This window comes from Apaloderma vittatum, unplaced genomic scaffold, assembly GCF_000703405.1.
Source record: "Apaloderma vittatum isolate BGI_N311 unplaced genomic scaffold, ASM70340v1 scaffold29969, whole genome shotgun sequence".
Lineage (NCBI taxonomy): Eukaryota > Metazoa > Chordata > Aves > Trogoniformes > Trogonidae > Apaloderma > Apaloderma vittatum.
Window position 1 is genome coordinate 1 of NW_009736342.1, and position 12,455 is coordinate 12,455.

Consider the following 12,455-nt stretch of genomic DNA (forward strand, 5'->3'; position numbering starts at 1 on the left):
CTTCCTCGGCGGGCCGACCGCTCTATTTTGACTTTAAACTTGGGGGTTTTTCTGTTTTTGTTTTTTTTTTGTCCCCGCGGCCTCTGGCACTACCGGTGTCTGTCCCCCGTCTAGATACCCAGGGTTTGTCCTGCCGTGCCTGGGGGTTCACCCGGTTCAAGAGGTTTCACCCGGGGAGCAGCGCAGCGCTACCTTGAAGGTAAAACACAAACAAATCAGGTCAGCACAGGCGTAAAACGCTGCCGGGACTGCTCAGGGCAGACGACAGGATGCTCTACTCTGCCTGATTTAACCTCAGATCTGCTCAGGGATTGTTTGTTTCCAGCGCTTCTGTAATACAGAAACCCCAGCAGACCGAATCCCGGGGTCTCTCAGCGCCTCCGTTTGTCCCAGTTAGTCCTGAAGCAGAACTGTTCACTGGAGTCATCTGGCCATGTTCCTGCAGAGAGACAGTTCTAAAAATCCCGAGCGAGTGGTTTGTTTACAGCCAAGGGCGCGGGCGCGTGTTTGCAGATGTCCCCTCTGTGAGCGTGGGAGGCGGAAGGCGACCGCTTGTGCCCTTAGCCCGAAAAACTTGGAGAGCTCTGTGCAGCTCTTTGGTGTTACCAGGCTTTTTACAGGCCTTGTTTTAATTACCTCCTCAGCTCCCGTGGAAAGATAACTTGAAGCGAAGGGTCGTTAAGTAAAGAAGGGAGATCCTGCGGGTTTTCAAAATCCGTCTGATGGCACAACTCGCAGCAACAGCAAGTTTTAAGGCACAAAATTTAAGAACAATGAAGGAAACTCCAGTTTAATTGTATTACTGAGTTTATACCCCTTCCATCTTGTAAGGGCAGTGAGGGTTGCATCTTTAATTTGTTCTTACAGGATCTGGATGCTGCGTTGCCGCTTATAGAACTCTACAAAGATAAATTGGTGGGGATTGGGGAAGTAAGTAGAATTCCATAACTTGTTTAAATGACTTTGGCTTCGGCAGCATCTGTCACCAGAATTACAAAAACTTAGTGAATATTTGGTTCTGTGTATGCCATAAGGATTAGTATAAGTCTGAACAAGCACTAAGCCTGATTTGTTATTCTTCTAATGTCCTTTCCTTCACAGATTTGTCTGGTTCGTTCTTTTCCTTCATTATTAGGATATAGATGGTATTTTTGCTGGTAGTTTTAGTAGAAAAAATTGCATAATTATGCTGTATCATCTTTTACTCCAGTGTTTTTTGACCTATTCTCTTGCATGGTGAAGTGTCGAGGCACATTGTTATCCTCATTCACATCCTTCCTGCCTTCTTCCCTGACAAAGTTAGGCTAAGCTGTGATGTCAGGACACTTCACAGACTTGCACAGTCCTTTTTTCTTGTGATCCCTCATCTGTCTGTGTCCACGTGTTGTCTCCTGTTTTACATTTGTTTATAAAGTACTTGAGGCTTGAAAGCTGTAGGGTAGACTCTGCCTTTTATGTGTTGCTACCGGAGGCACGTATAGCTGGTTCTGCACTGGCTGCAAAAAAGCAGTTATTGTCAGAGCTTTGTAGCTAAACTCACCATGTTGTACTTGTACTGTTTATCAGGAACTTTGGTTGATGTAACGGCGAATGAGACTGCTTTGACAAACTTCAAATTTGCCCAAACATTAAAAAAGTAGAGCATTAATAGGCTAGTTTTTGCTAGGGGTAGGGCTAAAGCTACAAGTTCAGGTCAGAAATTTTACTCATATTGGAGATGCAGATTTGAGATTTAATCTGACATAATATTCAATAAAAAGGAAGGAAAAAAAAGAAAATCGATTACAGATTAAAATGTTAAATGCACTTGTTAGTAACTGTGTGCCCACAAATACTGTTGTAGTTGAAAAACTTATGGTTGCCTTTCAGAGTTAAGCTACAGCTGAGCTCATTTTATTTGAAGTCTCTAGCATATACATTTTGAAATACCTTGCTGTTTTGAAGTATTTTTTGCCTTATATATGAAATTATGGTTTAGTCAAGCGTTAGGTCTGTAAAATATTTGCAATTCTCTTCTTATACTGTAGGTTGGACTAGATTTCACTCCCAGATTTGCCAGCACGGATGAACAGAAGGAAGGACAAAGACAGGTTTTGATCAAGCAGATTGAGTTAGCAAGAAGACTGGATTTGCCTTTGTACGTTTTGTTTATGCAGTAGGAGAATTTTCCAAATCTTAGTAACTGTAGAAATATTTCCAGGATTTGTAGTTACAAAGAGCCTACAGAACTTTTCTTACATAGATTAAATTGGCATTAGTGTCCTGTTGGAGATAAAGTAATAGTCTTTTACTCCAGTTTGAGATAAAATAATAGGATTTTCCCTATATTTGCACTTGAATACAATGGTCTTCTGTGTCCTGTCCTTGCTATGTTGTTGCTATATTTTCACTGTAGCTAAAATGATTTGTACATATGTCTCAGGCTGTTCTTCCCAAGCTGCTGTTACTTTGTTTGTGTTAACAAAAACTATAGTGGTTTGCTGAGTTTCCTAATGGCTGGCCTCTTCTGTGCAGAAATGTCCATTCCCGCTCAGCTGGAAGACCAACCATTAACCTCTTAAAGGAACAAGGTATGTTTTTAATGCGTTTTCTCTCTCGTGGCTTTTCTCAGTTGTGCCAAGCTGACATGAAACTTGGGAAGATGAGTGCAGAGATTCTATATTCGTTCTTTATGGGTTCGAGGTCCCACTGGGGGGGTGACATGGCAGCCCTGTAAACACTGCTAATGATTTGGTCTGCTGCTTCTCTCGGAGGTGCCACAAAAGTGTTGCTCCATGCATTTGATGGGAAGCCATCTGTTGCGATGGAAGGGGTGAAAGCCGGATATTACTTCTCCATTCCTCCTTCCATTATAAGGAGTGAACAGGTAAAGTTTAAAGGGGCTTGCACCTTCTTGGTGCTTGGGGACTGCAGGTAATAGCTGACAGCTTATTGTGATGGCAAACATGGCTGTTTTCACTGCGTGGTTCAAGAATGTGCCTGGTTTTCAAGTCCGTACAGTTTGAAGTGGGATTAGCAGATTTCGTGTACCGTTGCTGTCACCGTTGCTTCACAACAGAAGTTTCAGTTGCTTATAGCATTGCAGGTTTGGCGGGAAATTTTGCCCAGAACAATTCAGCTCTTCCTGAGAAACAATGGTTAAAAAAATAGGCTTTTTTTTTTTGTGTGTCTAATTTTAATGTGATTTGTGGTGAACTCTTCTCTGGAAGCTTCTGTCACTGCACTGTTTTACAGTAGGGACATGGAAAAGGACTCATTTCTGTCTCAGTGCTATGGCACTTTCTGTTCAAAAGGAAATCTGCTCACAATCAGTTAAGTTACAAACCCTTGAAAAATAGCGATTATCACAAGGTGCGCCCAGCAAAGCAGCAGCTAAATTACTTAAAGACAGCATTGATCAGGTCCAGCTTTTGATTTAATGAGACTACTCTTTGAATTTCTACTCTGGGCTGCTGCAAGCTATACTAACTTCTTATTTTGGGGTAGAAGTCTGTTTCCATCCTGCACCATTATCACTTTCTTTCTATGATAAGCTCGGGGAATGCAAGAAAGTAAAAGGAACGATTGAAGTGGAAGGGGTGTGAGGGATGGATATAGGTGGGGAGGAGATTAGGAACTTGGAGAAAGGAAAGCAAACGGGTTGAGCGGTGAAAGCAGAGATGGGAAAAAGGTACACCAGTATTATATATACAGAAAAATAGCAAATTAAAATTGCATTGGTAACTCTAAATATAGGGATGGATTCAGTGTTTAGATAATAGTCCTTCAGATGTTCAGAAAACTGGAAAATCCTAATTTGAAGGGACTTCTTGAGCAGCTCCTGATATTCTTTCTTCCATTCTGAAATTGTTGATAAAATGCAGACAGTAGCACCAAAGTCTTTTGACATGGCTTTTAAATGCAGAGGATAATCTAACTTCCTAGATTTGTTTTTTTTTCTTCCCCTGACACATCTAAGTGCATAAAGCATTTAATATCTGTCTTATTTTCTTCAAGAAGCAGAAGCTTGTGAAGCTGTTACCTCTGGAAAGTATGTGCTTGGAAACTGATTCTCCTGCTCTGGGGCCTGAAAAACAGGTAAATGAAGGGAGGGGAGGGACTTCTATGTATGTGTACCCAAACCCACACCTTATGGAGGTCAGTTACTGGCATGGGGAGGGTGAAGTAGTTTAACCATAGGTACAAGGAGCAAGAGAGTTCACCGGGTGAAAATTTTGAGATGAACAAGTTAGTGTTGCTGAGGCTGGGAAAGGAGAAATTCCAGGAATGGGCAAAGGGGAAAATAATCCAGGAAGAACAGATATATGTAATTTTTCTGGCACATGTGCCACAGTGTGACTGAAGTTATGTCAGGAAGTACTGAATCAGTAACACCTGTGATCTGTAGGGATCTGTAATTTGGTCTGGGTTTTTTGTTTGTTTGTTTTCAGGTGAGAAATGAACCAAAAAATATTTACATTGCTGCAGAATATATTGCCAAAATTAAAGGAATTCCAGTTGGAGAAGTTATAGAAGTGACTACACAGAATGCACTGAAGGTATTCCCCAAACTTCTGAACTTTCTCCAGATATAGATTCAGAAACTGAAATGTATGATGTTGCAGAAGCTACTATTTATGGTGTAATTAATAAAACCAACATGCATCTTGTCTTGTAGTGGAGTTTGGCTGTTGGAAAGTTCAAGAAGTCAGCAGAGTATTATGTAGATACATAGGATGAATATAGGGAATTTCTCAAAGACCTTTGGTATACACCTTTGTCATCTCTCAGATGTGATAAAGACAGATCAGATCGTTCATTTGCATGTCCTATGACTCTGAACAAGTACTTTATAAAGAGCAGCACTGTAAAATTAATCACAGGATCACAGAATGTTTGGGGTTGGAAGGAACTTTGAAAGATCATCTAGTTCAACCCCCCTGCCAGAACAGGATCAGAGGTGATCTAGAGAATAGGTCACACAGGAACGCATCCAGGTGGGTTTTGAATGTCTCCAGAGAAGGAGACTCCACAACCTCCCTGGGCAGCCTGTGCCAGGGCTCTGTCACTCTCACAGTGAAAAAGTTTTTCCTTGTGTTTATGTGGAACCTTCTGTGTTCCAGCTTGCACCCGTTGCCCCTTGTCCTGTCATTGGACGTCACTGAGAGGAGCCTGGCTCCATCCTCCTGACACTCCCCCTTTACATATTTATAAACACTAATGAGGTCACCCCTCAGTCTCTGCTGCTCCAATCGGCAGTTTAGTTTCCAAGACTCCTTGCTCAGTGCTCCTAGTCTGGGAGATGGCTGATGTGTGGTGCTTAACATCCCTCTTGTTCCTTAATTTCTGATGACTGAAAGTCACATGGTTGTGGTCCCACTCATGATACGAAGGCTCCTGTTAGGACTTGCAGGTGACACGTCCTTTTCTGAGCTGTTAAAAAGAACCCAGATAGATGGACATTCTCTGTACGTCCTGTTGACCTGTGAGCAGTGCAGAAGCAAGACCTCTGATTTCTTTCAAAATACAGTTGGATGGAAAGAATTGCAGCCCTTCTGCTCCTTCCTTCCTTTTTCCTTGTATACAGTAATTTAACAGTTGCTCAGATCTTGACTATTATGAGAAGGTATTTGCTTTGATTTTTTTTAAAAAAGATATTTTACTTTAGTTTTTGAATTGTATTCAAAGAAAAAAGCCTGGGCTTGGTCTTTTTTTCAAGGATTTACTCTTCTGACTACTCGATGTCAGGAGATACAGGATGTGAGACAAGCCCAGTTTTGTAAGATCTTGTCCACTGTAGATTCTGCTACAATGTATCAGTGTCCTACAAACGGGATCTTGTGCTCCCTTACAACAGGTTTTGAGCCTGGTGAAATACTGATCAAGATTTTGCTGACTATAAACCAGCAATGACTGAGGCAAGTTCTAGATGACACTCAGTTGTTCTCAGGGCCACTAAGGAAGCTGAGGCTTTTATTTCCCTAGGGTGAGTTTTGCTAGCTCAGTGAAGAAAATACACAAGTATTAACTTAGTCCATGACCACCTAGGGTAGAAAACTCATGCGTTATACCAGCTGATGGTGAGAGCATTTGGCTTTAAAATTTGAGCATCTGTCTTCAATGCCTTGGGTGCCTATGTGATTGTTCAGATTAGGCTCTTTGTTTTGTCTTGCTGGTTAGAGCACCTTGCCAGCTGCCACTTTGCAAAATGGTTTGTAACGCCCTAATCTGAAATCATCGGATGTCTGCCTTCTGCAGTGGAGGAGTGCAAGGCAAGGATTTGGTTTTTTGCCCCTGTTTTTGAGGAGGATGCACCTGGAGAAGGTATCAGCTCGCAGATGGCGAGGTGGGGCGAAGGAGTAAAAGCTCATAATGTAAGCAATGCCCATCTTAAGGTTTCATCTACATTTTCTTCCTCAATTTCTTAAAACCACATTGTCAGGAGGTTTTTTTTCTGTCTTTAGCAGAACAACTATGTTCTGCTTTTTGCCTGGAGTTGACTTAGTTTAAACATATGTTCCTAAACAGTTTTCGGCCTGCAGTGACAGCCAAACTTGAATAATTTCTCTGTTGCAATGTGTATTCAGAGCAGCAAACACCTTAATGTTTGCTGAATGTTTGACCCAGAGTAGTTAGAGCCACTTTTTACTCACCGTTCCCACTGAATTGGGTGAAGGACAGAATTTGCCTTCAGTTTGTGCTAGGGAAGAGGTTTGCAGTAGTCTTAAGACTGTTAATGTGATTGACATTAATAATTCAGAGATGCTAAATGGGTGATACCAGGCAGCATTGCCTGCTGACTGTGTGAGGAAAGGCTTCCAGTATTGCACGGGAAAGTAATTATTTGTGGAGATGCTCCTGGTAAAAAAGTGAGGCAGTGTCCAAATGTGCGTAGAGGTTTTGCCTCTGTGAAATTCTTAGTCTTGGATGAAAACACTGGTTTTGCAAAAAAGGGAATATCAAATCTCTCTGCAAGGAGGTAACATCATTCTGGTGGAAGCTTAGCTTCACAGTCAGATGAATCCCTTGCTGCTGCAGCGCTGCAAAAACCTGTAGATAGACATGCTCACATTTTGCAGCTCCCAGCAGGGTAGGGCACTGCTGAGGGCTGTGGGGCAGCCTGTGCCCCCTGTCCCCAAAGCACGAGGGTCCACCAGCGCTTGGAGCAGCATAGGAGTGGGGCTGGGGAAGGGAGTACAGGGTTGCTTCCAGCTGGGTGAGAGAAACCTGGTAGCGCGAGCCTGGCAGGGTGCCCATCACAGAACAGGCTGACTTTGTCCTCCCCTTAGACCTGCGGCGCCTCGGTTGAGTCATGGTGTAGGTGGCCTCACGCTCCAGAAAAGGAAAATGCAGTGTCATTCCCACCCTGTCTTGGCATCCCTAACACTGAACAAGGGTTGGAAGCAGCACCCTTTCTGTGGTGCCGCTGGTTTTGCTGTGCCCCAGCCCCCTGCAGTCAGCACCTGTGTGGGGCAGCAGGCGCTGGAAATAAAGTCGTTTCTTTGTGCAGGAAACCCAGCTTTTTAGGCGCTCAGTTGGGACTGGTGGTACCTAACATGAGGGGGGAGGAAGCGTGGTTTTGGAGCTGGAAAACATCACTGATCACTCAGTAGTCATCCTGTGCCTTTACTGTGAAAGGGGGATTTAACAGAGAGCTTGCATTTCTGCCTGCAGTCCCAGGCGGACAGCTGGCCCACAGGGGCTGGGGAAGGCAGGATGGCTTGTGCGGGAGCCGCGTGGCTGCATGCCATGAAACCCTCCCTCCTCGCAAAGGGGGGTGCTAGCAATATCTCTGTTTGTGTTGAAGCCTCTCAGGTTGCCTGGACAAGCTGTGTCCCCTCCTACATAGCACAGGACACTGGAGAGTCTGGAGACATGCTGGAGGAAGGACCAAGTGCCAGTTTAGCTGGATGCCACGTTTAGCTTTTGGGAAACCTGAGGGGAAGTGACAGAGAAAGCACAGAGTTAGTGGAGACTCACATTTTCTTTTCAGTGATGCCATTAATTCTGGGGGACGCTAACAGCCCTGGTGACCTCTGTCTCACAGAGGTGGAATGATACAGATGGTCTGCAGCAGTGTGGGAAGCGATAGACCCAAAGCTCCATCTCATACCTTTAGCCATGAACTTTCCCTGGGGTGCTAGAAACAGCAGATCTGGTTGCACTTTGTATGACTCCTCATGTCTCTCTTGGAAAATGTACATGATGTGGTAGGAAAATCAAGAAAGGTTCATGGTTTCTCTGGCATATCTAGTGCCTTCAGAGTGCCTCACTCATTAGTCAGTGCTCTGGTATTGATGCAGCTCTGGCTGGCACAGCTTCTGCCAGAAAAAAAAACAACAACTTGCATGTCACTTGGTTCTTTCCAGGCTTAAAATAATGCACACAGATGCACTGTACGCGCACTAGGGACTCCCACATGTGCAAGGGCTGACAGCAACTGCAGAGTTTAACACCAGGCATAAATAATGAGGGGGTTGTAGGGTGGTAGTAATAATGTGAAGGTACTTTCCATAGGCTGAGGTGTGGAGCTTGTAGATCTAGAGAGCTTCTAAAGTGGGTTTGTCTGTTGATAGAGACAAAATAGTGGACCAGTGTATGCTGTCAGCAGCTATGAAATCACGCAGATTTTGCACCTTCCTTGTTCAGTGAGCACCTAGAATCAATAGCAGGAACTGGAAGGATGCTAAAATTATAACTCCTCAGCTGGCTGGTGTCATCCTCCTTTCACCCTCCATGCCAAGTTGGTGGCAGAACTTGTGTGGAACAAGAATGATATGATTTTGCCTGAAGGCCACATGACTTGTAAGAGTGGAGTAGGTGTAGTAGAACTAAAAGGTTCAGCATGAGTCACTTGGAACTCCTCAGATCCTGGAAATCCCCTTTGAGTTGAGGACTGACAGCTAAGGGCTCTATCTGTGCTCACTCAGATAATTTTTGGAGGGCTGCAGCTGAATCATTCTCCTGAGGCCTTTCTTCTGAAACTTGCTTTTAGTCATAGACTAACAGGGCCTAAATCTGCTGAACTCTGGGACAAACTGATAGGGTGATGATTTTTTACAGATTTCAGCATGGGAACAAGCGAGGAGAGGGTGAGGAGGGCAAGTGATGTGCTGTTTGATCCTGATGTTTATTGTGATAAGAGTTTGAACAAATTGACCAAAGACTTTTACTGGAGGTGCTTCTGAAAGGTTCCTATGCAATGCATAGATAGGCTCTTTAGAGGCAAAAGCAAATAAATAATTGGCTGGAAATGCAACTTTCATCACTAATGAGCTCCTGCTTTTATTTGTTTTTCATTCATGCAAACTGGGGTTTGAGCCTCTGTTCCCATTATAGAGCAGGAAAATGAATTTCAGAAAGTCACTGGCTTAGCAGAAAGGTTTGTTGATCTTCTCTTTGCTTTCTATATGCAGTACAAAGATACCGCTGAGATCAAAGAAAGGATATGAATTGCCATAGCACCAGTTGTCTCGGCATTTTCCGCTTCAGCAGGTGGTTATCCATCTCTTCATTGCCCCTGCTGGGGTTGGCTTTTCTGTCAGTACAAATTGGTTGAGACATGGGCACTGCATGGCTGCACCATGTAGTGGCGGATACCAAAGTACTCTCTCCAGAGCCTGGCAAATTTTTATGCCCCTCTTTGAGCTGCTGTGAATGACAGAACAGCAAGAAAATGCAGTGGGGACTGTGGCTCTGGTGAACCAATGCCTGGGGCAGGAGCTGATACCCATCACCCCAAAGGCTCGGTGCTGTGCTGAGAGAGATGTTGCCAACAGGACGCATAATTCACAGGAGACCAGTGCCACTACCGTGCCTGGGTCTGCTGATGACAATGGTGATGTGGTTCACCTGAAAAAGCAGAAGGAATGAGGCACTGGGACAAGGAGAGGCTGTAGAAATAAAGTCTAGCTCTGCTCTGTCCTAGAAAAGAGCATAACAAGCAGCACTGGTGTTTGGTTTGGCTGCCACAGAGGGCTTTAGGGCACAGAGCTGCTGGCGCGTGGAGCACTTGTCATGTAACCACTGTGCAGGTGGCATCAAGGAACGTAAGGCAAAGCTGACAAAAAAGCATAGAGAAGTGGCACAAGCACAGAAGAGGAAGATCCAGCCTGTTTTCAAAGGAATGTGGTCTGAAGAGCAAGCTACTTCTGTGACAGTGCTTGGGCACTTATCTGATGTCCTACCATCGGTCAACATTATAACATATGGATTTTGTCTGCCACACGTGGGTAGTATCTGTATGTGCATTCTCTTCAAGGGGAGGTGAGCGAGGTGACTGTGTGGTGTCCACGGTCGATGGCTGCACACAGATGAGCCTGGCCTGCCACAGCAGAGCACCGGCGCCGCGACATAGCTGAGCAAACCTTCAGCTTCCAGCACTAGAGCAAGTACAGCTGCCTGAGAGACCATGAAGCAGCACTGACATGGGGTGGAGCAGGGCCACATCCCCTTGTTTTGGGGACAAAACATGGAAGAGAACGTTGGCAGGACTAGGGTGATCTCCAGACGTCCCTTCCAAGCCCTATCATTCTGTGATCAAACGCATGACGCCCCAGAGGTACTGCCTCGCAGGCAGGCTGGGTCAGTGCACGGACTGTGCCTGGGGCTGGCTGTTAAAGCCTGCTTGCAGGGGTGGGAGAGCTGTTTGTGCTCCCTGCTCAGTCCCTAGTGAGGAAGCCTGTGGTGCTAAACAGCAGAGCTGTGCCCCGTGGCACTGTGACGGGTGTCCTCTCCATCTGCTGCCAGGTCTCTGTGGCTACAGGCACTCACTGCACCTGAGCCACGCTTGCCGCCAGGGAATAGCAGCTGACGTGTCTCTTGCCTTCTCCTGCCTCACGAAGGCATCCTGATTCCGTCACTGCATGTCTTGGGGTTCATCCGATGTGGAGCAGAGCAGATGGGCAGTGCAGCCCATCCGGGTGGGGGGCCTGGCTTCTTCCCAGTGTATTTTGCATTTCTGTGACACTCACTGCACCTGAGCCACGCTTGCCGCCAGGGAATAGCAGCTGACGTGTCTCTTGCCTTCTCCTGCCTCACGAAGGCATCCTGATTCCGTCACTGCATGTCTTGGGGTTCATCCGATGTGGAGCAGAGCAGATGGGCAGTGCAGCCCATCCGGGTGGGGGGCCTGGCTTCTTCCCAGTGTATTTTGCATTTCTGTGACAGGGTGTGGACGCTGGGTTTAACTTCTTTAATAGACACATTCAGATTTCGCATCCGCTGTTTTGGCTGTGCCGGGGCTGTATGCTCTGTCCTCAAAGGGTGCAGACAGGGGCTTGGTTCCTTGCCAGTGCCCAGCTGCAGTATAGCTAAAGTACACGTGTCCTCCGTTGATAGAAGAGCAGTTATCTCACAAGCAGCAGAACCAATAAAGCTTTTTCTCTCCTGGGATTTGTGACCTCCTCACTGTGGCAGTCGCAGTCTCCTACTCATGTACTGTGATGTTGCTATTACAGTCCTGGTGCCATATTTTCAATTCCCTGTATGTCACCCTGATCCCTGCCATGCTGCCACCAGCTTTTCCATGTACCCTCTGGGCTCTGCCCACCACAGCACCTCAGCTTTCTAATGTGTCCCTGTGGCCTCTCTGTAATATGCCACCTCTCTTCCACGTCACCTACCTGTGCTTGTCAGATTGCCATTTAGGTAAGAAATAGCACCTGCCAAGATTAGTCCAGAGCTGGGTAGGTCATGTCTGCATAGCTGCCAGCCTCAGACTTAGCAGCTGGATGTGTGTCTCTTCTTGGTAGCCCCGAAGGGAGACCGTGTCATCTGTGACGCCACCAACTCTTGCAACCTCGTAGGAATTTTGTATCTCCGAGAACCCTTGTCTGTCTGCCAAATTTTGTTGACTGTTGTCAAAAACGGTAAGTTGTGGATGTGGACTAGGAGACAGTGTGACCACGTTAACTGATGTCTGTGGGAATGTGTGTATGTCACATGCTGCATCTCCCAGGTGGAACTGGACCTGCTGCTTGAGATCTTAGTCTGCTCAGCACCTCACCACTGGTGAACCAGTGAAATGGAAAGGACCTGGGAACTATCTAGCAGGAAGGTCTGTCCTTGTGAAGTGCACTGTCTGGAGAGGGCAGCTTTGAAGTCCTGATTGGCACTGGCTTACTTCTATATAGAGAGCATTTTTGTGCTAGAACATTTCTGGACACACAACAAAGGAGGAGGAAGTGAACAAATGAAGCAAGCGCTGTGGGAAGAAGCTAAATGGAGCACTATGTGGGCAGCTCTAATCAAAGCATCACTAGATAATTTCCCTTCTCTTTAGGGGGCATTATTCCTGCCTGGGAAAGTCAGGGTGGAAACTCAGATCTATAACACACAGGAGTCAAGGCAATGGCAAGTCAATATAGTGAGTCAAGGCAATGGCAAGTGCATGTGCCTCCCAGGCTAATGTGGTATATAACACGCATGAGCAGATGTCAGAGCTCTCTGAAATCATGTCTTCTGCACTCCCAGTG

At 45.7% G+C, this 12,455-nt stretch overlaps 1 protein-coding gene across 1 annotated transcript; it reads left to right on the forward strand.

Annotated features, from left to right (window-relative positions):
• Positions 1–67: 67 nt before the first annotated feature.
• On the forward strand, positions 68–4,804 carry TATDN3 (TatD DNase domain containing 3; the record flags this gene model as incomplete). Its single annotated transcript, XM_009876942.1, has 7 exons — positions 68–199; positions 868–930; positions 2,028–2,137; positions 2,515–2,570; positions 2,754–2,866; positions 3,997–4,077; positions 4,431–4,804. Coding segments are annotated over 7 exons (699 nt in total), but the record flags the coding sequence as incomplete, so codon positions are not given.
• Between the last annotated feature and the right edge of the window lie 7,651 nt (positions 4,805–12,455).